Source organism: Topomyia yanbarensis, chromosome 1, assembly GCF_030247195.1.
Source record: "Topomyia yanbarensis strain Yona2022 chromosome 1, ASM3024719v1, whole genome shotgun sequence".
Lineage (NCBI taxonomy): Eukaryota > Metazoa > Arthropoda > Insecta > Diptera > Culicidae > Topomyia > Topomyia yanbarensis.
The window spans coordinates 6,489,303-6,514,844 of NC_080670.1; the positions used below are offsets into that span (position 1 = coordinate 6,489,303).

Below are 25,542 nucleotides of genomic sequence, written 5' to 3' on the forward strand. Positions count from 1 at the left end.
TGAAGGGCAGAAACGAGTCGAAAAATAAATTCAAACCGGATCAGTGACAACTTGATTAAGGCTAGTTTACAGTTCGGGAAATGGATCACGGGATTTCGCACGGGATTTGGGTCGGGATTTGATCAGGGAAAATTTCCCGCCGAGATCTCTCCAAACTGTCAAACCAAAAACGCTGCTGCTTCTTAAAAATACAAACAGTATCCAACTTGCAGCAAATTGCAAACCTTCCAAAAATACTATTTTCCCCGTCGGAAACAATTTGTGTTGAATTGTTCCCGGCCGGATTTTTGTGTGGAGAGTTTTAAAATCCCGTGATGTTTCCCGTGGTTGAGTTTACACTTCAGGAAAACTGTCATTTTTGTGTAGACTCATTTCCCGTCACGGGATTTGAAATCCCGAGCTCCATTTAAAATACACAGGGACCCAAATCCCGTGACACGTTTTCCGAACTGTAAACTAGCCTTTACGTCGCAGAGGTGTGCCAAAAAGTGACATAATATCTAGGGGAAGAAGAAAAGAAGAAAAATATCTTGACTCGCACCGCAGTGCATATAGTTCGGTGCGAATGTTGTGAGCGGCATTTTTAAAAACCCTGAAACGCTTGGATGTGAATGTGAGTGTAACTAGCGTTGGTAGTACATCAACAGGCAGCTCAAATGGGTTTCTCATCGGCGCTGCAAGGCCGGGCGGCGCATGAAGCGTTGCTAAACCGCCAGGAGGCGGAACTGAAGTTGCTGGAAACGATGAAACGGTGTATGATCCAGAAGAGTAAGTGCGACAAGGAGTACGCGACATCGCTGGCCGCTGTCACCCAACAGGGACTGAAGATCGATCGCAGCGATGATTTACAGGGTAAGTCGCGATGTTTTCTTAGATTTTACCGACGGTCAACGAACTAGTCTTCATTTGTCTGTGGTTGTAGTGGAGGGTATGGTTTGGAAATTCACAGTGAAGATCTCTTGAACCTATTTTTTATGAGTTTAAAAAACTTGTTCACGCGGGCTTAGACAATGTTTGATTCTACCGCAGTACGGCAAAGTGAACTGTCATTTTTCTTTGATAACGTCATCAAGTAATGTGTGCAAGCTATTAATACTCGCGCTATTCCCCATAGGACAGTAACTTTTATTTTCTCTTTAAATTCTTCGAACAAACGATTTTTTCGGCTAGGTTAATTTGGTAAAAAATGTTTTTTTAATGTGGCGATGCAGAGTGTGTCTATGTAATATCCATATAATGATGCATCAATTAAACAATCCTCAAATTTTTATGACAAAATGCTAAAAATTGAGCGAATGACAGTGAATCTCCAAATGCGTCTCGTTGAAAACTTAGTTTACAGTGTACATCATAACTCATAATCCAATAACGGACGCTATTATTTTTCACGATTTTTAAATTATTCGATGCGCTTTGAAGCTAAATTCCGATTTGTGCTAAAAGAATCGATTAACATGTTATTATAAAACTAATAATAGTGATTATTTCGTATAGAGCTCCAGCAGTTACCTGGGCAATGATATGAATAAGAGCCGCGCGAAATACTAAAACGATTGTTCCAGGAGATCTTGAGTTATGGTGTACACCGCATTTTTCCGAGGTGTCTCCTGAAGATTCACTGTCAAGCGCCCAATTTTCCGCATTTTGCATTGAAAATTTAGGAAAATATTGTTCAAGATTTGCAAAATTAAGAGGAAGTCGACTGAATAGACTAACATTCTCTGTATAGCCATAAAAAAATTTTAAGTGCTACTTTTACCCCGAAATAACTTTTCTTCCCCCCTAAAGCTGCTTCCTTAATAATTCTCCAGTAATGCTAAATTATTAAGTAATTTCGCATCCAAAAATCTGTTTTAAAGATAATGACCATTTTCAACTGTTCCAGGGCTACTGTATTTCCAATGAAGGTTTTTATTCGAAGATCATTATTATTTTCATGGATGCGTGGAAATGGATGAATGCAGCCATCTGAAAAGAATGTTATCAGCATTGATCAGATCCATTAAAATGAAGGTGATTCAAATTCAATACAATAGACGAAGGTCGAAAATCTATCCGAAAAACTACAAGAATTTTTAAATACGATATTAAAGTTTGATATAGAGCTCGTGCGAAAAGACATCTGATTATCGAGTAAGTATAAACCTCAAGCGGTTCACAAAGTGATATCTCAGCGACGATGATGGCGAATTTGTATTGTAGAACCTCAGACGGATTCGTACTCGACATCTCTTAAGGCTCAGTGCTAGTAGCTTTGCTGTTTATGGTCAGTGTGAACTTTATGTTCGCGGTATTACCAAAAGGTAGTAAACATAGTTTAATCGTTGATGATCTCATCATTGTAGTGACGATAAAACCGTTGAAACAAATAAGGATAAAACTACAGGCCGCATACCGTAGTAGGATGCTGTATAGAATTCGTCGAAGTTAACCGGATACCGGCAGGCCAGTCTACGACAAATATTTTTCATACTGAGCTCCATATACTGGTTGTGCAGTGCACATCTATCGATACTCAACCTTTTTACTAAAAGTCCAAGAGAAAGGGTCATATGCACCATTAGCACTTTCCATCAAAAATAGGTCAGCTAAATAACCCACACAAGGAGCAAAACAGAGACTCATCAACATCCTAGGGGCCAATTGTCTAGTGTCGAACCTTCTACCCAGCACATCAGCCAACGCAGCCTGCATTGAAGCTGGCCTATGTAAATAGAAGCTAGTCTTCTACAATTCCAATCGGTAGCAGCAATAGTTATCCTCAATCTTGGCTGAAGAAACGCCAGAGAATATCAAAATCCTGTCGCAAACTGCAAAGGACGAGTAACTAGATTTCGTAGGGTGCATATGCCAAAGATAAGTCAAGAAGAAGCGATTCAATAAAATGCTACGGAGTGGACATGATAGAGAACTTTGCTACAGCGACAAAGGTACCGTTTACTTCTCCCTGAGGCCTTCACCCCGAGCAGAAGAAAATAACTGTGAAATACTAAATTTAGGTAACAATACCAACGACTGTTTACTACAATATGGTATTAATGAGCTCTACATAAGAGGTAAAATACCAAAAAAAAAAAAAATAACAGACATGTTCTACAAATAACTATTTGATAATGAACGAGTTATTATAATACCTGAATAATAATAAACATTTTTCAACTTTCCAATAATAAAATTCACTCTATGGAGGTATTCATTAAGGTATTTGTAAAAATAACTGGAATACATAAATAATACTAAAATAAAGTATTATACCTCATTGAGGTATTACGCAGGTATTGAAAAATGTTTCTTCAATACCTGCTTAATACCTCAATGAGGTATAATAATCAATTAATACTAAGTTTTGGTATGAATACCAAAAAAGGGTATGTTCGGGTTATTGCCCAGTTATTTTCTCCTGGTCGGGACGTCATCGAAACCTTTCGCAGGTGGCTACGATAACTGGCCTGGAGGACTGTGATTGCTTCAAGCCATATAGCGTGGACGGTCGATGTAAGAAGCTGCTAAACACAAGAATCTGTCAAAATTATTGGAGCTTTAATTGCAGTAAAGCATATTAACTGAATAACGTTTGCGATATAGGCGGATGTCGATACTGCGTTTCAGCGGACTATCGCACGGCGAATCGTCCATAAGACAATCATCAAACCCTGAGAATGATGCCCATCGCTACTCAGCGCAGGCAATTCTCAGAATTCTTCTACAAATTCATCACGGACCTGATGTCGTTGTCGAAACTATCGTATTCCTGTACCACAATAGATCTAAATACTGGTTGCAGTGTTTCGTCCCCAATAAAAAAAATCGTATTCCTAGGTGATGGTTCTTCGTTCGTTGATCGAGAGCTACCTGGTGAAACAATTTGCCAAACCCAAAATCACTTTGCTACAAGTGCACCGAAAAAAGTCGCGTGAAAAACGTTGATTATCATCCTGTTGGGGCAGTGTCGGGTGCTTCCAGCATATACAGCTTGAAATGAAGGACGCTTGCACCTTGGAAAATATCACTGTGAAAAACTTGAGGGCTTCAAAGTTCGGGGAGTCTCATCCTCTAAAGCTGTAGAAGGGATTATCAACTCTATGTTGATTATTTTGATAGTTTATTACTCAAATGAACACGAGGTTAAAAAAGTTTCTATGGTTGTGCGGATAGTTCATAAAGGAGAAGGGAATATACCTGGACTTAGATAAAGTTGCACACTAAACACTGAGGACTTACGGTGGTCCTTCACAAGAATGGTTCCTTCAATTCAATTCCTAATATTGACGAGGAGGGCATCTTCCGAGTGGACAGTCATCTCAATACTACCAAGAATATCACTACGAAAACCACATGGAAGATTTGGTCGTTGCGATTGTTTCTAGTTATTTAAAACATTACGGCTTGAAGCTGTTTCCAACTGCTATCAGAGCTCTCCATATAAAATTACTTCGCAACAGGCAGCTAGGATATAGCTGATATCTGGACAATGAAAATGCAGACGAAATACGCATTGTTTGGTCTAAGTGAGATGTTTTATATTGTATTGAAAAAGAGCCATTTTGTTAGCTTTTTATATTAGGGGTTTGTTTGATTTCAAATTTACGGTGTAAACGATTTGTTTTCCTCCAAATATCAACGGCTTTATAGACTTTTCCAGTTGTGTTAATATTGAATCTTTTTGACATTCATATTCGAAGGCAAACAAGACCCATCTGAGCTTAAGAGAAGGGCGATAGAACAAAAATGTACGATCTCAGTGTGCGTATTTTACACGTCAGATAAGTCAATAGAAACCTAGCCGGATAAACCTATTTCTAATATCACTTCCTGGATAATTCATAAAGATGAGGAAAAAAACTTCGCTTCGCTTCGATTTAAAGGCTAAAAGGTCTAACGTTAAAAATATGTTCAATTGTCCATTAATTCACTCGTGCACCCTTTTCTCTTAATTTAGCAACCGGCCACAGTCCATATATAGGATGGTCCTTGCATGTCTTTCTACTTGTATGTGTGGCAGTTCCTTCAACACTTGGTAGCGTTGACGTCATCATTATGCTGCCTCTGTTCATCGATATTAAAAATGTCTACGCATTATAGGATTTGGCCAGGGTATGTAACTTTAGGTAACGGCTGAAAAATCTATTACGAGCACGAATCCGCTGCAATATAACCGAACATATGCGTCGTTTTTCGCGTCGCCTACTAAACACCTAAAGCTCTCGCGTGTGATATTATTGAGCGGTGATGTTGTGATACCGGTTGTCAAATGTTTGATTTCACTGCCGCTGGCTGTGTTGTTCGATTTGCATCTATCTGTTTCGAGTGTCAGTCAATTCTTTTTTTTCGTTTCCTCTACCTTTCGAAGCATTTCGACTCCGAATCGCAAACAACTGGCTCTTCCTGTTTATGTTACATCATCATCAACGGTAACGAAAACAACAACTCAACCGGTCACAGTAACCGAAACGCACCAAACGTGCGTTTCGTCAGATTTGACAGGCGCGTGCCCAAAATATGCGCGGATTGGGGTAATTATAGTGGATCTTTACTGACAATTCTCGCGGCAGACATTGAGGTGACAAGGCAGTGTCGACGGTTGGTTGCCTGGATACATAAACCGGGAACCGGTTTGTTGTCATTGCATTTGTTTACTGGGATTCCAACTGTGACGCTTGGTTGTTTGACTTTTGCACTTCAAATTTAAAAGCTTTTAAACATTGAAGAACTGATTCTACTTGTTTGAATTAAATCGTTATCGCTAAGCTAACAATCACCTTTCTTTATGGTTTTATTTACGGAAATCACGCAGGAAGCCACGTCACCCGTGCCTGGCGGTCATACCTGGAGGAACTGGAGCACACAGCCAAACAGATCAAAACGAACGCCGAACAACTGGAAGCGGTCTGTCTGGATAAGCTTGCACACCTGTACCAGGACAAACGGCGGGTACGGAAGCAGTACCAGGAGGAGCACACCAAGATTGCAACGAAATTCAGCCATGTAAGTACCAAAATTCCCCGGTTTCGGATTGTGGATTTATTGAGTGTTTGTGTTTACTCTCCGTTTTGATAAGATATGGGTGGTCGCCTGAGTGAGGGTGTTTTTCGGTGATTCACCGACTCCGCCAAATGCGGCAGTAAGCCAAGGTCCGATTACAGCGAGATCAGATGGAAAATGGGTTTAATTCTGCTGCACGTAATGTGTGAGTCGATAACGTTCGGCTCGGTGTCGCATATTTTACCACCAATGGCGGTGATGACGTGTTGCGGTAGGTTGTTTCGCAACTGTGAAATTGATTTTGATTTTGAAAACGTGTTTCGCGTTGATACGCGTGTGGCAGGGCAAACTAGGAATGTGACTACGACTCGAAAATGTTTCAAAAAAATCAGTAACTACTCATAAATACAAAAACTCAATACTGGATCTTATAGACGACAGAGCCCAAACTCATTCTGAAATATGGAGAAACGGGTGGAAGTTGAATAATTTTGGCAATATCATACTCCATAAATTGAACAAAGTGAAGAAAACAACCGGAAGAGCCGCGTTATCTAGTTGGTGTGGAAAACACTGGTAGTCACGAACGGCGCACTCCGTTAACCATATGGGAAGATCGCTTGCCAAATCATGTATTTATTGGCAAACTTTGAAAGTTTCTGCATCCTTACTTCCTCGGGAACATCAAACTTGTGTTGCCCCGAAAGCTGCCGGAAGTCCGCCTTGACGCAGGTCTAATCATCCATGATAAGACAATGAGGCTTCGTCAGCATCTGGGTGTACAGTTTCCGATCTCATTACTTTCGCTCCGTATTTTGCCGTTCGTCACGATTTGGAGCCTTCTGCACATTGTACGTATGCAGTCTCTCTCGGTCCTTGGCTCTCTGAACGAAAGACTTGGACACTTGCGTAAAATCAACATGCGGCTTTTCTTTTCGGGTAACGTCATTTTTTTCTAATTTTCGAAAAACTGCGATAAAAATACAGTGTAAGCAATACACTCTAAACTACTTCTACCTAAATGTTGTAGAGGAAATACCCAATAAGTCATTTTCTACAGCGTTTTTTTTTTCCGCGACGCAATTTGATGTGGGACACCCTTTAATTGGCCTTCTACGAGAGCTGAAGAGATACAGAAAACTGTACCATCAGTGGCTATCCTAATCTTGTGTTCTGTATATACTCTAATACACGCAGTCTTTTTAAACACCTTTTCAGGACTTTTGGTCAAAAAGCCTAATTTTCGGTGAAATTTACTTTTCGCCACTGTGCACCATGGAAAGAATCTGCTACGAAATATTCATTAATCACCACTGTACTGAACCTGACAGCTAACAAATCCAATAGCAGAACACTGGCTGCCTGTCAACACTGCATTTTATTGCATGCTTCATTCCTCATAGCAGGCTATCGCTAGCGGAGACGAGCGAGTACACATGCACGTACTCATGTCCACAGAAACTCTCTTTTCACTCTATCTCTCTTTCTCCGCTCTGGGTTTTTCCATTTCCCTCCTCACCGGTCAACCGGACAGCACTCTAGCCGGATGGATGCGGTCTGCAGAAACACTGTCCAACATGCACTTTTATAGCCGTTGTACGGTTGTTATTGTTATTGTTGTTGTCATGGATTCATGTAGTGACTGCCGTCCGTCCGTCCGTCGCTTGGTCGTCCTCCACTGACTGTGCGTTGGGGAGGTGGTGTGTGTTAGGGTAAGCAGGTTCGACATTTACCGTTAAAAAGTGTTCTACCTCTTCGCTGCTGTCAGCCTCGTCTCTCGCACATCTATTTACGTTCGCACACGGCATACCAAACTACCGCAGCCGCAGCTCATACTCGTAGATGAAAGTCATGAAACATTAGTCACCAGGTGCCAGGGTATGCGAACCTAGTTCTGTCTGTCACTTTCGGAATGAACTCAAAACAAATATTTTTAGTATTCGGCGGGAAGTTTAAAACAAATGCAATACTTGACTACGGTACTCCAGCGAAACTTGTGAAGGATCACGGAAGGATCTTTGCCCGCTGGCGATTAAGTCAAGCAAAACAACAATAGGGCAACTTGTATTGTCAAGTTATGACCTATTTTCACGCTAGTTGCTGGCTGCAGTTGCTCACGGTGGACGACACGAAAAAGTTGCTGAAAAGTAGCCTACCACTGTTCTGTAGTTCGCTCATCAGCGGAAATAACGACCGAGAAGAGGAAAAAACAATAAATGACCGCAGGAGGCGGAGAAATTCACAAATTGCTGTCAACGAACGTGGCAACAACCGTTCCTAGCTTGTTTATGTTTTTCTGTTAGCACGTAGTCCTCTTATGTGTGAGCCGGTGCCTTTTTGTGCACTGTCGCTCTGAAAAGTGAAAATCGTGAAAATGCAGCAGCAAAATACACTGCAGGCAGGATGACAGCTAACAAAGGCCGTACCGTGGCGTAGTAGGCCAATGATCGAAAAATTGGTTGCTATCTTGGACGGTGTACTTTTTCTTGCTCGCAGTTGAATTCGTTTATTTTTTCCGGTGATCGATATAGTGAATAGTCGAGATTGAATCGAGAGAACTTTGCGTAAGTGGCAAAATTCCTTTTGGAGAACTCTATCAAAAAGTAACAACCATTTTTTTTTTAAGTTAGGTGGTGACAACAATATGGCAAATCATGAAACAAAATTAGATCGATACTTGTTCTAAAAAGACCACATCTTGTCTGTTGTCGACATAGGTCGAAAGTCTATCATCAGCAGCCATATGCGAAACCGGCAGATACCGGCACATATTGTGTTTGTGTGACCCAATTGGTGCTAATAAATTCGAGAACATGTAGGTATTTATAATTATAACGCTCGTTTCGAATTCGCGAGTGTGCAGCATGGCTGTAGTTCGTAATAAATCTAAACTTTTTTACTTACGATGCTGGCAGAAACGGCTTGACAGATCAGAAAATCTACCAAAGAAACATGAGTAATGCTTACATCCTCGTGATTTTCTTTGTACCTACCTTTTTGTGGATTCATAAAAAATATTGTTTTTATTCCGACAATGCAGATAAAAGGGAATTCAGCTTTTTGTTGGTGGCTGCGTCCCCAAATGCGCACCCCACTTTGACAAGTCGTCCGTCCAATGTCAATTTTGACAAATCATCAGTCTTGTCAAATTTGACAAACCGTCCTTCAGATTCAATTTTTTGATCGTGGTAGGCGTTCACTTCTGCTCTCAACTATAATTGAACGTCAAATATAAATAGTTTTTCAGTTGAAAAACTAAACTGATTTCGGTACGGATCCGCAGTCAACTGTAGTCCCATTAAACAGCGGCACTTAACTCGAAATGTGGATACAGAACATCTGCTATTCAAAACTATTCGCTACGCGCAATCGGCATACAAAAATCGGTCGACCAATACGGCAATTAATCAGTCTTGTCATGTAATTGGGCGATTAGCAAACTGAGTAAAACCAATCAGCGATACTCAATCTAGTCGAAACTAATAAGTCAGGTGAATTGCAACCGATTTCTTCGGTAAACGCAGATGCAGCTGTAGCTGACAATTATCAATTCTTGGTGCAAAATTTTGCTACAAATTTGTATTCAAAATCAGGTGTGAACAAACATTGTTTAGGTCTAAGTTTAGGTACTTTATCGTTAGAAGATGCTTTTCCGGGTAGTTTAAAAGCAAGTTTCGTGTGCTATTATTAGTCAATTTCATGTGGGATGAATTTGGGTAAGAGAAGAGGTTCAAATCGCATAATTCTCTCGACACTTTCAAACAGCTGAAAATATGCTTATAAATAAATTCACGAAGAAATTAAAATCATCGAAAAAGGCGTTTGAAAATAAACTAATAAATTTTAAATTTGACGTTTAACGTTTATTAAGAAAATAAATAAGCAGGATACATGATAGCCGTGAAACTCAAGGCTGATGAGACCGCTTGTCAAAATTGACACCGCTGACGAGTTGTCAAAGTTGACACTGTACAAACGACTTGTCAAAATAGAGTGCGCATTTGAAAACGCAGCCACCAGCAAAAAGCTGAATACGTTTTAAATTGTCAAGGTTGAACTGAAAACTTTTAGAAAATTATCTGCTTTTTTGCTTTCCTACAGCCGAGACCGACCAATCGACTGTGCGGCGCAGGCAACCTCTGTTGTTTATCTAATTTGCAACGGCGACGTATCTAACATTTCCGAACATTTTTCATTTTTTTTTCGAGTTCGGCTAAATCATCGCTGTAGAAATAACATCGATGTATATTGCAAGAAACAATAACAAATCACATTCGTTCATCAATGCTTAAAGATACCTTTTTTTCGAATGAAAACTACGCGGAAAAAATCCAGCTCAAACCAATCAGCGGTCTAGTATTTTTGTTTCCCGCGTTTTTTGTTCGTCGCCTGTAAATTAGTTATCGATTCGATGAAGCTTTTATGTGGGTCATCGGAAACAGTAATAGCTATAGGGTTAGTGGTTCCCCGATATGTTTGTTTAGGAAAATGTTCGAGCAATTGCCATCTTGCACCAGTTCACCCACCATCCAACACAATTGACAACGATGGGAGGTACAGTAATTTTTGATTGGCGTTTCATTGTTTATTTGGTCCGACAGACACATATGGAGTTTGACAACCATCACCGATAATGGAACCACGCTTGCTGATTGCTTTTCAATTATGTATCAACGAAGATTGATTGATTTTATTTATTGTTTTCAAATGGATGGAAGTGACAAAGAATTTTTCTGATCGCGTAGCAACGTCGGTAGAGATTTAGTTTAACACTTTCTGTAGTCCCAGATTGATTTTGTTCAAAAGTTTGTAGAATTCAGCTCGACGTCAAGTAGCGTTTTGATTTGATATTTATTTATTAATTTATTTATTTCTTCATATTGTCATCCGAATCGTAGTCTCAATGACATCATTGAGACGTGGAAAATTCTACGGGAGCTTTTCATCAACAAATTGCACTTCTCGATTATCTCTTAGAAAAGTTTACAAATATACAAATACTAATGTACATGGTCAGAAATATAATAAGAATGAACAAATAGGAATACCTGCAATAATATGCTTAAACATTCTAGATTATAGAAGCTTGTTCAGGAATACTCTAGAAGAATCATTAAATTTAACCATATCGAAAACCTGACTGAACGTACGATGAATGAATGGCCGATGAACCAGTGCACGATGTCGTAAAGAGCATGCAGAAATACTAAATTTCAACAGCGGCAGTATGACAGTACAATTCACGTCCGAAAGGAAGCTAACATCGACGCTCTATTTTCGATGATTAGAAAAGGACTGTGAAAGCAGAAAGCGGCTGGTCCGCACTATCTGCTCCCGCCACCCTAAAAATAACCGCAGAACGCCACTTAATGTCGATCGATTCCTAATGCATAGCAAAATTTTCTACAGGATCGAAAAGAAATATCTAAGTGCTCACCACTATTCTCGGGCCAGTATGATTCAGCCTGCGTGGAGCCCGGAGTTCTACCCTTCCACTGGGAAGCAGCCAGGGTAGCTCAAACGGACACTGAACTTCCTTTAGAAAACTTCGGGTAACGAATGTTCCCTACTCACCATCGCGGCCAGCATTCACCAGGAGTTCATCAACAAACCTCTCCCAAGCATCACTCTTCTACACCGCGTAAGATAACGGGCCTAGCACGACCCCGGCCCGAACATCGACGACCCGCATAATACAGGTCGCATTATGTCAAAATATAGGGAACTTGTCAATCGTTGATATCAATCAAACATCAAAATCTACACCAACGGCTCCAAGATGGACAACGGCGTTGGATCAGGCATCAGCGAACTAGGAACTCTCCTTTCGCCTTCCTCCCTCCTGCTCAATCTTATCAGCGGAAGCGGCTGCCATTGCAGTAGCACTGGCAAGAAGAAACCCTGACTCTGACTCCCTAGCAGTGTTGAGAGACATCGACTCTGGCACATCTATACACACCTTTGTACAGGCCATCGAAAGCTACCGAGACCCACTAGTCAGACTATGCTGGGTTCCCGGTCACAGTGATATCCAAGGAAACACGGACACCGACCGTCGAGCACAACACAGCAGATGAGCATGAACTCGACTCCCGGATGAGACCCCAAACATCGATATCCATAGGGACTGTACAGGTTCTCTACCAGTGGCGGAGATCCCGAAGACACAAAAGATCACGGGATTCTCTCATGATTCCGGATGGGACACATCAGAGTGACCCACGCTAACACCATCTCCAGCATCCAAGACTGCGAATCTTATAACAGCTGAAACTCTCTCGAGCACCTACTTTGCAACATTTTTGGAACTCGAGAACCTGCATTACGGCCCCCTAGACACTCCCCCAAGAAGTGAGTAGGTTATCCGCGGCCTTCCACCGCTGGATCAACAGGGGAACGGGGAACGCCTCCCAGAACATGGAACCGGGAAGCTCCCATTTACTCTTTTTCACCCAACAACCCCCCACCACAAAAAACGTGACCCAGACACCCTCGCTAACTTCGCCAACCAGGGGGCCTCTGTCACACCCTGAGAAGTGCTGGAGTTTTTAACCGCAGCCCAAATCTACGTAGGTGCAGAAGACTCCACCAAATGTTCCTACTCGACCATTCGTTCCTACTCGACCATCAGCATCCAACCACTATCGAAGCTCCAAGAACAACACCCCCGTATGACCATTACTAAGCACCACCAATATCACCCCGATGCTGGCGAGGTCGCCCATAGCCCTTTCCCAATACACCTACACCAATCGACACTCAGTGGGATAACCCCATTGGCATGCCGATGCGGTGCTGGATCATCCCGAAACGCTCCACTCCACCGCCCAGAGCATCCTCCACAATCAGCATGGCCCGAACCCTATAGATAACTCCCAACCGTGAGCCCTGTGCCATACCCCTAGAAGTGTGAAATATATTCAAATCGTCCGCATATAACAATCGACATCCATCAGGTAACAGATAACAAACATCAGTTATGTAGAGTGGTAAGAAAATAGGCCCAGATTGCTACCCTGGGGAACACCTGAAGTGTTCGAAAAAGATCGGGAGTTACACTTTCCAAACTTCACGCAAAGTGTCCTTTCGAACAAGTACGAACGCAACCCTTCAACCAATCGGTTCGCGGCTCCTGGTTTTAAAATATTTGCAAGAAACAGATCCACTTGGAGTTCAACAGGCCAAGGGCCTGGATTAGGTAGCGTTTACAGCTGAAAAAAATATCGTCTTAGTAGCTTCTCCAAACATGAGTGAAAAGCTTTTCTTTGCCTAAAGCTACCTCGAAGTCGCTCAAGAAGACGTTTGCTAGTAGTGGCGAAAACTTGCTGTCCATGCTAAACCAAATGTTTGCTTGTAGAACTTTCTTCACTTAAATGTGAAAATGTTTTGTTTCATACAACACTGCCACTAAAAGATAAGACTCGACCTGATAGGGTAGCACGCGACTTCATTCCAGATGTCCTCGAAGACTTTCCAAGGCGTCAGCTACTGGTACTCTTGGGATTAAAACAGTCACATCAAACGATGCTAGAATTTCACCTCAATGGTCTAAATTCTATCAGTTACTCCACTCGATCTATGCTATTTTTATACCTATTTTTCCAATGGCAACGGGGTACTTTTTCACTTCATCCACCAGCCATCTCTTCGTAGATATTGTTTTTTTTTATGGATTTTGGCAGGTAGCATAGTGACGGAACTTTCGGGTTTGGGACGTGGAATCGCCGTTCGAATTTTTCTTCTCCCATCAAACGGGCGATATTTTGACGAACAGTGTTTGCCTCAAGTATCAAAAGTCATTTATCAACCCGTCCGATTGTTTGAATCACTAAGTAATTGCACAACTATAATATTATCTTTAATAACCACAAAGTAAAATCTAGGTTATTTTTATCGCAAAAATGGTAAACACGAAATGCTAGTCATGTTCATAACAATTGTTTCAGCCTACGCCTACTACCTATTTTGTCGAGCAGTTGCAGTGAACGAGTTGGACGACGTACAAGTATTTGAATGTTAATGTGAAAAATTTAAACCACAACCATTTTAAATTGACTGAAGAGTTCTAGAAACTGAAAGACAACCCTTTTTATATCGAATAAAGCTTCAATAGTTTAAGATAATCAACGCGTTTAAACCATAGCAACTAATGTTTGAATGAAATTTCCAACCAATGAAAACAATTTAAGAAAACATTTCCGCACTTCCTGGTTTCTCTAGTATTTTTAAAACAGTTGAAACAGCAACAGATAAGCAGTGCAATTACGGTTCAAGCCCAATCTCAGACTCATTTATTTTTCTTTCCACCACAAGAGAGCGTGTTCCCCTATGCGAGCATAAATCTGTGTTGAGTGGCCCTGTTGTTTACAGCCCAGTAGCAATCGGAACCCTTTCCGGAAGACAGACGCCATAAGCACCGACGAAACCGCCCGTTCCCCTGCTGCACTGAGTTGGAACCGATTTTATCGAAATTAGTTTCTGATTACATTTTAACCTAGAAAGAAAGCAGGTTTTCAGGTTCGGTGTGTGTGTGTGTGCTGCAATTGTTTCAATCGCATACTAGACTAGTGCCGGTGGCGTGCCAGACCGGAACGAAGGAAGGGCATTTACATACAACTCTCGGAAAGGAGGGATAATTTAGGTTGCTTTCATCAAATTAAAGACCACTTGAATCTACGGTTGATTCTCAAGAAGCTGCACCACTTCAGCAAGGCTAAGCCGCTCGATTAAGGTGTCTGTTTACAGTGAGAAATTGTATTTCGAGCGCCGTTTTATGAAATGTTTTTCATCCCTCCGTACGTTGTCATCCCAACGTGTAAACAGTGAACACATGTGAGTGATTGTTCCAGATAACTACAGTCGCCCGTCACTAGTCTACTTTGTCGAATGCGCCTCGTTTCATTATTCAGCACCTTCCACTGAGTTAAACACCGAGATATCGATCAAACGACTAATCAACCACCTGTTCCCGGTCGGAAAATGGTCCTAACTCGATTGGACAACAAAGTGAACATATCGCGACTGGAGACACGCTTCTCGACATGATATCCGACTAAAAATACACACACACACACACACACATACAACAAACTTTCATAGTTTCTATTTACCGAGCCAAGAGCCAATGTTTACCGTGCAATAATATCCGCAGACCGAAAAATTGCTCCCGGTTGCTTTTCCTTCGGAAAGGGACCTCGAACAGCGTCCGTATGCCGAGTCGAGAAATTCTACTGCACACACCACGATTCACTCCCTGTCAGTTAGCCCGAGTCAGAGTAGGTTGTGCTGTTTGTTTATTTATTTCGCCCGGTTGCTTCTCCGACCGAATCGTATGTTTTACTATATAGCGACCCTGGTTGGAATTCCTTGGACATACGGTTGAAAATTATATCAGATTAGGTCGTTTAATTTTGCTCAGTGGGTGCACGGTGCAGACAAACAGACACAGTAGTTTAGATGGCTATCTCTAGCTTTTTCTTCATTGTTTATCTGTACAAACTAAACTTAAAAGAATGGGTCGCCATTAGTAAACATTGACTTCGAAAGCGATATCTTCCGTGGATGAACTGGAAAGGGGGTTCTCTCATCAAAACGGAAGTAATAAAATCCGTGAAATTTATACAGTAGCAAGGTCGCGGAGGATGAATGCTGCCGAAACGTTACGAAATAAAAAACAAACAGTGGACAGTTACAGGATTGCAGATGGATTTTAAGCTATTTAATTCGAAAGGTAAAACGCCGATCCGATAGGCTTTTGGTAAAAAAACTGCGAGAGCGTTATTTCTTTAAAATAAATTATTATTTTTGAAAAAGGTTTATTCCCTCGCCTTGTGCGAGAGGCATGGGCGCTTTACACACGGTTGATCGAGATGCCTTTCGATTGTGAGTCAGTGAATGCCCAACGCTCAAAAGTGACTGAACCGATGTATATATTGTATACATAATATTGTACTACGGAAACAAACGTCGACAGTCACTAAACTCGAGTCGCGATCATTGTAAATAATTGCTTACCGTACTGCGTAATATTTTAAGTAGTTATTATATCACAAAGTGAACTATGTCCCCGTTGCATATCCGTTGAACCATCCTGAGCGACCAATTTGCGATATGAAACATTAGAGTGGCTCGCTCATTTGGATTACTTCACGAGTCAGTCTAATGCAGCATATTCAAATATATCCAATTGATTCATTATTGTATAATAACTAAATTAATTTTCTTCATGTTTTTTCCAATAGATTACAGGAGATGCGACGCTGACTTGAAACCGAATGACGTAATATCGTTAAGAGTTAAATACAGTGAAGATATAATAGAAAATATGTATTTTGTCGACGGGGCCTCGATGGTAAAAAAAAGATGCCAAGAGAGAGTCATTACTGGGCCGAAAAAGGCCACTGGAACCGCTAGTAGCACACAGTCTGCAACTAATCGTTGGCAAAATAAAATGGACAAATATCTACGGCCGGAAGACAGCAAAACAGTGAGCAGCATTCGCTGTACCCAAATGAATCTTCGTCATGCAAAAGGTGACATAATCGTCATTGCCCGGAGGCTCACCAAAGAGCGCCTAGAAATCGCTCTTATACAGGAGCCGCCAACAAATTCTCGGTTTAAATTCCTCAGCTCACAAGTTAGTATATTCGAAAGGCCAGCCAACTCCAAGAACTGCAGTTCTGATAAATGGAGCAATAAAATTCCAATTACAGAATTCATTCAACGGGATGTTGTTGCAATAACAGTGGAGGTACCGATGGCTAGGAACATAGGAGATTTTGATCGTATCTGCCTACTGCCCTGGCGATATGGATACAACACCAGCTTCTGACATCGATCTCCCTATAAAGTACTGCAGAAGCATTAAACAATTCCTTCATCATTGGATGTGACACCAATGCACATCACGCAATACGGGGTAGCACAGATATAAATGCTACAGGTGAGTACTTACAAGAATACCTTACGTCAAATGATGTCAATGTATGTAACAAGGAAGTTGAACCTACATTTATGAATGCAGTTAGTTGCGAAGTACTGGACCTCACGTTATACAGCGCTCATATAATGGAAAAGATAAGTTTTTGACGAATCTAGTCTGTTGAGTTACAGGCACACAATGTTCGCCCTAGAAGCGAATAAACTCACAGTGCAAAAACACAGAGAAATGAGGAAAATAAACTGGTGTGTATTCCGCTCACATCTGGAACAGTCGAAAAGAACGATGAGTTCGCAATCTCCAGATCTGGATAATGCGTTAATGTGGTCACACTTGGACGGCTTAGAGATACTAATGAATGAAGTGGATTAGAGCCAACCACAGGTGCAGAAAGAATTCTGGAACACAGTTGACATGTATCATGAAAAAGGGCAAATAATGTAGAGAGACAGTGGCATCAGAAGTGATTAGACTGGCATATACAACCACTAGAATTGAATCGCAGAACACGCAACGTAACCACTACGATAGCGTCGTTCAAAGAATAAGTACGGAAGAAAGAAGCATACGATCACAAGACCAGCTTTGCACCCATAATTAAACTACAAGATAACATAAGGATAGACACATTGCAAATAAATTGATTCTGTGACGAAACTAAAACGGAATGGACTTCTACTTTAAGCGGAACGGTTAGAAAGTAGTAACACTCCAAGAGACTAGCATAGTCCAATGTCCGATGGAAGCCCCAAATTACTACTGGTTCAATGTTAACAATGCCAAATAAATCTGGAAGAGAATTGGAGGTGGATCGCTAATGGTAGTGTCCAAAAACATTTTTAAACGCAACCAGTTCAGAAAAATCGGCAACGTTTCTTGTTCACATTTTGGATACGTGATATTTTAAACTTTTAGCCTGTACCATTGTTGGCTGTTTAACATAATGTGTTTTATTCCATTTTAAAATCCTACGAGCTAACCTAGCTAATCTGACTTAAACTATTCTATGTACATCAAAATGGGAGGAGTCAGTTACAATTTCAAAGTACATAATTATGTACGGGTAGCGTAAAAAGGGAAAACAAATCAATGAATAAGTATGGGTGCATTGGTTGCTATCGGTGCTTTTGTTTGGTTACGCAAGGCTGTTTATTTGTCGCCTCAGCATAATAATGACCTAGTGAGAATGTTGCTATAACAAGTGGTGCGACCCAGAATGGTTTAACTGGAATGCGCCCATCTGGTTATGCAAGTTGGATTTGAAAACGATCGTTCAAGTAATTTACGATCTGTGGGAAAACATGAGTGTGGCCTCCTTTCACATGGCCTGACTAAAGGATATGTTAAATTTGGTTTTTATGACCTGTGACCTGAGAAGGATTCACATTGGTGCCTGTAGGGATTGGTTTTGTGGGAATAATTTGTGATGCTAGAAAGTAAGTCCGTTACACACATCCACGCAATATCTCTGAGCAAAAGATCATAATAGTACTGACATAAAAAATATATGAAAATCAGCAGAGAATTTCCCAAGCTCCCAAGATACTTCACGTCATTATCTTCCAGACTGAAATATAAAATAATAATAGGGGTATGAATGATCATATATGAAAGCAGGTCCTATCAGTTGAAGACCATTGAATAGTTGAAAATTCCTAACATCATCAGTACGGTAATGCAGATGGATTTGAACTAAAACTGTTTATGCATAGTCATATGAATCTGAAAAATTATCCAACATTCACTAAATCAAAATCTGCAAGAACATCCGAGCATATTACACGCAACATTTGTAAAGTGACCATAAAATGATCAAATGTGAACTAAGGAAAGAAACAAAGAATCGTATCGCTAAATCTGGCCTACGACCTGCAAAATCAACAAGTATGAGATTCAACCTCGAACTATTAACAAACGACTAGAAAAGAAGTAAATATTATGAGAAAGTAGACCAAAATCTAGCAGCAATCGTGACAAATGAACAACCCGATTAGGGATTGAATGCAAACTTAATCAAGTTGCACTGATGATTTTCTTATAAGAGTTTTAAAGGAGTTGGGCTTAAGGTGAAGATATATGGAAGCCAGGAAAGCGCGCTTGTTGCTAGACACCGACTCGCTTGTTTGGATTGAGAAAAATTGAAATCTGACGTGAAAATTCAAATGCACAAATGAGAGTTTTCGGACATTTTACTTCGGTCATTTGCACAGTGACAGAAAATTTAAGGTTTTGTTAGTAAACGATTAACGTTTCGCGGGTGTTTTTGCAGTAGTGTATGATTAAAGTGCATTTGAAAAAAGTACAATGAAAATGAGAAGAAGTAAAATAAGTGTGTTACGAAAAGAAACCCCAAGTGAAGAAGAGTGATATTTTCGCACAAAATAAATACAGATGGCATTCCGTCAAAAACTCGAATTGATTGTATAGGAAAATGTTCTAGCTCCCTCAAGTAGCAGTTTCGTGGAACACAGGCAAGGTTAGTGTGTTGAAAAACGTATTTTTATATTTGCTCATGTCACATGTACATGGCTAGGCAGGGGAAGAGGAATGTGTGGCGTATGAGCTATGTTATGGCTTGCTTGTATAATGTCCTTAATGCCACACCAACCCATATGAAAACCTCACCAACGAGAGGACAGCCTCTTCCATAAGTGTCGCGGAGTTTGATATGTAGAAGAATATAAAAGGTATATTTTGCTGTACTCATCGAATGTTACTGTTGTTTGGTCCACAAACCAAAAAAAACTTCTAGTCGAAAACATCGTTATCCTTCAATGCCACTATCACTATGTCATAAAAACCCTATTTTGTTTCGCATCTATCCGTAAATAATTCGGAAAATCGCGTATTTCACTTTTTGCATTCCACGCAGCTCTAACACATTCCATCACATGCCATTACGAATTCAATTTGTTATTATCTCACACATCCCCCACCATCAACGATCAACTACCGACACTTTTGAAACAATTACCGTCAATTAACAGTGAATTGATATTAATTGAATTTACGTTTTCAGTTTTGCCCGGTAGTGAACTGCTGTTGCTATTGTCTGCAGCTACCGACCAACTCACCCAGCAACGGGGCGCCGCCGCCGCCTACTTCGCGTTATTGTTTCAATCAGCCTCAATGAACATTCTGCCCCACGAACGCAATTCTTTTACTATCGCGCCCTCTTGCAGATGAAACTGGAGCAAAAGCCTTCAAGTGAGAGAAATTACTATTTCACTGGACTCGGGTGTGTGTGTTTGTGTACCGTAAAGTGGATAGGCATTTAGGTTAGATGGTCCTCTCGTTGGCCGGCGTGTCGGTCCAAAGCGTAAGAGCCGAACCCAAGTGGTTGTTTTATGGTTGCGGAATATCTATGCTAATAACGCAACGCCCAGATGTATAGTGAGAGCAGTACGCAATTCGTTGATCTATTAAAGCATCGTCATAGCAACCGGGCTCTGAGTTTTATTGTCGATTAAATGTAAAATGCGAGCGTGAATAATAAATTGACAATTTGAGATCAATTGTTAGTTGTGAATTGTAAAATCAAGGCACTTTCCTCAATAGTGATGCAAGTTTCAATGACCCACTTCCGAAGAAAAAACATAATTTACAACTGCACCCAGCTGAAGATCACAACGAGGACAAATTCCCAAGTTAATATTCCATGAATATACATTCGAGCGAGACAGTCAGATCTTTTATTGCTTCAAGTTGAACTTTTGCCATTTAAATAGATTGAAATGCAATCCATGGCAACATTGTCGTTGGTTTAGTACTGGCTTGGTTGACTCAAATCTAATGGAAATGTCTTGTCGTTAGGTCAATTTTGCCAACTTCAAACAGCGAGTGTAAGGGGAATGATGCAAATAATGCCAACCAATCTTATCGCAACATTGACCAACTATTTATAGTGACTCATCCCTATACCGAGAGACATCGACTCCCTATAGCATGTGCCGCTTCATTACGAGACAGGAAGAATTCTCAATATCATAAATAGTTTACTGCTTCCACGTCATAATCTCATACTCCCTGCGAGCCAGACAAAAATGTAAAATTACTTGCTTCTTCTCGCTCGAACATATTCAACCAGAAGATGATGCAAGCGGAAGATTCATCCCGGGACCGATTCTGGACGTTCCCGATAAAACTTTGACTACATCTGGTCTTTGTCTCTGAAAAGCACTCCAACGTTGCAGGGCGAAGAAAATGCATCTGCAGCTCCTTCCTATCCCCCTCACGTAGACACACACACACACACCAGACGTGTAGTAGGCGGCGAGAGTCTCTAAGCCATTTCGCCACCGGAATTAAGAAATATCTTCCAAGCGGATACTGCTGCGAACTTTGCTGTCTGGAGAACTAAACTTAATCCAGAACAGAAAGGCATTCCAGCAGACGGTGAAGAATCTGAGCTCAAAACTGTTCACTCCTTTCAGCAGCGTTTCATTGACCGGCAGTGATGTTAGGTGTGGGATGGTAAGACGGCTTGGTATGGCAGATTTTCGTCCTCCGTACCCATGCGAGGATGGGTACACGTTCCGACTGCCGTACTGGTAAACATTGCTGGGCGAAGTGGAAGAATTTTACGAGTTTTAAGTCTGGACTTGATTGTATTGTTTTTTTTACTAGACGCTCCTGATTTCCTGCAGGAATACGTTGGAATCATAGTAGCCATGGATAGTAGAAACGACTATCCCTGTGACTGAAACTGCTGTCAAGTAAGGTCTTGTTCCGTGTTCGCATAAAATTAATAAATCCTCGTTCTGAACATTTACATTTCGAAAGTTCATTTTTATTGATGTGTGTAATAAAAACCGACTTAAATTCATCATTTAATGACCCTATTGCTGGCTAGATTTACATCGCTTAGAAGCCCTCGGCTTGGTTAGGCTGTTAGAGACTGCTTTAAAATACCGGAACATAAACTGGGACTCTCGTGTACGCTAACGGTTTTTCCACATTTTAAACTTCACATTCCACGTGAAGTGACGGAGCAGAGCGAAACTTGTCTCGCGTGAAGATGAAGCTTGCTGATTATTGTCGTACGTTTTATTGACCGTAAAGTGGGGTATCTTTGATCACTTATCAGGTTTCTTTTTTGTCATTGTTCACAACATGTTCCAGTTCGGATTGGAAATGGAATCGGACTGATACTGATAAGTTAATAATGTTTGGTTAAAAATATGTATACACTACCTACCGCAGTGACCTATACAACCTGCCGCAAGTTATCAACTTCCAATGAACATAATATATAAAAATTATATTGAAAGAAAAATTTACTACAGAAGCATACTTTAAGGTAATGTATTAAAAGTATACATTTATATTGTATGTAACGAACCATCCCACATTTTTATCCATATATTTAAATTATTTGGAAAACTTCATTCACAGAGTATCAAAACCCCTTTCAAGGTACACCCTGTGACGGTACAACCTTCAGCAGCATAAATCCTGTCGCATACCGTCGAGTTTTGTGATAAATTTGAAATTTTCCACCAAAGTGACTTTTTCCAAGCAATTGCACAGAGCCGACAAGACTGGTTCCTAATGTGTGGTATCGCGCATAGCTATAGGTTGAAATGTTGTTGGCCCACTGAGAGAGAGAAACAGCGATGTGATTCTGCTAATCTAAATAAACCCACATGATACAGTGGTGAAACGAGGAAGCCCAATCGAGTCGAGCCGGTCAGGATTCATGTCAACTGTATGGCCGCTGAGCTGCAGGAGGGAAGCGGAGGTAAAACCACCCTAATCTGTCCGGTTTGGTCTGCGTTGGTGTGGAACGGTAAAATGTAGGGCACAAGGATTGAACTGTCCGATGAGTATGTATAGAGGGGGCGGAGGTATTGGAAAATCTAGCGCTCTGGTTGAATGACCCACTGAACGGATGTGACCGGAATTGAAATGCGATGAGGCGTGAAAACCTGAATGGTGATTTTCATTTACATGAAATTGCTAACATTTCCTGGTTCATGTTTGTTTTTTTTTTTGTCGTGAAGCATCGATAAATTACATTGTTGTTTTGCTGAAAATTGGATGGAATTAAAGAATAATACCTATAATCAAATTATTAACGTTTCAAGTTACTGTCATCAGTATATGGTATTCGACTTGACCACCACTTGGTCACTTTCCTAGCCACAGAACGCCAGTTTGTCTTGATCTGCAACTGTGCTGACAACTGTCTTTCGTGTGTTTTTGAGATTCTGCTTGACAATTGCCAAATATTTTGCTATTGGGCAGAGGCAGAAGGGTTGTCCTTGGGCATAACCTGGGTATTGTGCGCAGCATTCCGCTCGATCACCTTTTTTCCGTAATGGTAGGATGCCAATTTTCCATACCTTATTAATACAATGTCACGCTCCAAGACGGAATTCGACGAATAACTTCGCACGTCATTGTCATTTCCTTTCTACTAAAAAACTGTAATGATTTGTTTTTATGCATAAATGTAAACATATTTAGTACTGGAGATGAAAGGTGATAGCCCTACCCAGGGTGTTGATTCCTGAAAAAACTTGAAAAAATCAGAGAATCCGGAATTTTCACGGAATTTGCATTCAAATTACGGTAAAAATTCAAACCGAACCTATAAGGTTTTTTTATTTCGATTGTAAAAGTTTAAACCTTGGGGTTATTCGTCTCTAGTTTGGGGCTGGAAAAATTTCTTACCCTATGCGCGGGGGTCGGGAATCGAACCCAGGTGAGCTGCGTACAAGACAATCGATTTACCAACTACGATATACCCGCCACTGACACCTTAATCGGTATATATCCATTATTTCTAGTCCACATGCGCTCTTCGTATAAAAATTGTTTCCTGGAGAATATCAAAATTTAGAATCTCAAATTCCCTCAATAACATGGCATCGGATAGGGGGATGCCATATGTACGCATTTCAGCGGTCTTGTAGTAATCTAATTTGGGTAGGCTCGGTATGCACTGTGTTATTCAAATTCGTTCATTTGACACGGCTCAATGCGTTAGTTTGACTGAGCCGTGTGTCAATGCAAATTTCCAATACGTGTGGATGGTTATGTTTGGGACATAACCGGGGTGATGTAGAACACACCCATGTCTCATAGCTATAAAATTATATCTCCTGTTATGTTAATATTTTGATACCGCCTCCTACATTGAAACATAAGAAGCATACTACTTCAATAACATAGTTCATCAACTAATTCTATTGGAATTTGGCTGGTCTTGCTGGATTATTTTGAGTATCTGTTTACGACCGCATTATAGTAGATTGCAACTTTTTAACTAATGTAACTAACTTCGGATCCTTTCATAGATGAATTTTTCATGGTTGCTTCTGTGTAGCGGTCTGTCTGCTTACAAAATGGGCATATGGGGATCTGGTCTTGGTATGTACAAAACGTTTACTAAGATGTAATAAAGCCTCGTAGTTGGTATTGCAGGATCACATAAAAAGGAATATAGCATGCCACAAGCATCCTCTGGAACAAACCCGAGAAATTACATATCAAGAAGTTTTCGAAATGATGCTCTCCTTATTTCGTCATGACTCTTGATACGAGCTTATCGGAAGTACGTGGTAATAGAACATATTGTATGACGGGTTCTAAGCACAATAAAAACAGATAAACTGTTGAACGTTATCAGTACATAATTTTACCTATGGCAGAATTGTATAAAGTGAAAGTTTAATTTCTACCTTCAAGTTCCAGTTCGTGAACAGAAGGACGGACATGGCAATATTAAAAATCAAGAGCCTTTTCTCTTTCATTATTTCAGAGATCGAGTAAAGCCGCTATGAGGAACATAGGACCAAGGGAGTGACATTAACCTTCTTAGCCATGTCACTCCCAATGATCTATCAAACCCCCTCCAAATTGAAGTGGTCGGTACGGTTGTCCTCGTTTCTTCCTTTAAGATTCAAAATGATCGTTGGTTAAATTCTTCGTTAAATGAATTCATTTGATTGCCGTATAATTTTGAATTAACGTCTACATAATTTTGTACGCTGCACAGTTGGCCTGTCCGATTTAATTATTGTGTCAGATATGCGCCCCAAACATTTTATTTGTAAGAAAAATAGTAATCGATGACGCGTTAGATAATGGAAGTTTTAAATGAGAATTGAGATGTGAGATGAGATGACTTTTTCGTAGATCGGAAAAATCTGTAGCAGAGCAGATAGTTTCAGATATTTTCAGGTCGTCAACATATACTATTTTGCCACCGTTAATATAAAAACAAAAATCATTCACAAATAGTATGAATGTGAACTGTCACAGTATACTTCCTTGTGAGTCACCAGGTTTTTTTTAAATGACTTCAAGTTGTCTATATAATAAATATTTAATGGATTTGGCTTTCAAAAGCGGTTCCTTTATGCAATGCGACGCCAGCCCACCGATTCTATTCACCATCATAAAAGTCAAAGCTTCTAGGCTAACCGTCAATGATGAACGATTCAGATTAGTAGTTTTAAATGTGGTATAATAAGGTACGGAGGATTCTGTACTGAACAGTCTTCAAAAGAAGTCCGGAGGATAAGCCACCTTCAGATGTTAGTCAACAATGGGCGGTACTTGATTACCTTTCATACGGCTCCTTATAAAATTCGAATCGTGTATAGTTTCTCTTA

At 40.5% G+C, this 25,542-nt stretch overlaps 1 protein-coding gene across 3 annotated transcripts in view; it reads left to right on the forward strand.

Annotated features, from left to right (window-relative positions):
* Window positions 1-469: 469 nt before the first annotated feature.
* LOC131676714 (tyrosine-protein kinase Fer) overlaps window positions 470-25,542 on the forward strand; it is a 71,758-nt gene continuing 46,685 nt past the window's right edge. For all 3 annotated transcript variants that reach the window (XM_058955979.1, XM_058955980.1, XM_058955981.1), the window contains exons 1-2: window positions 470-852; window positions 5,795-5,985. In XM_058955979.1, the coding sequence (XP_058811962.1) occupies window positions 657-852; window positions 5,795-5,985 (387 nt within the window). In that variant the 5' untranslated portion in view covers window positions 470-656. The remainder of the gene's footprint in view (window positions 853-5,794; window positions 5,986-25,542) is intronic.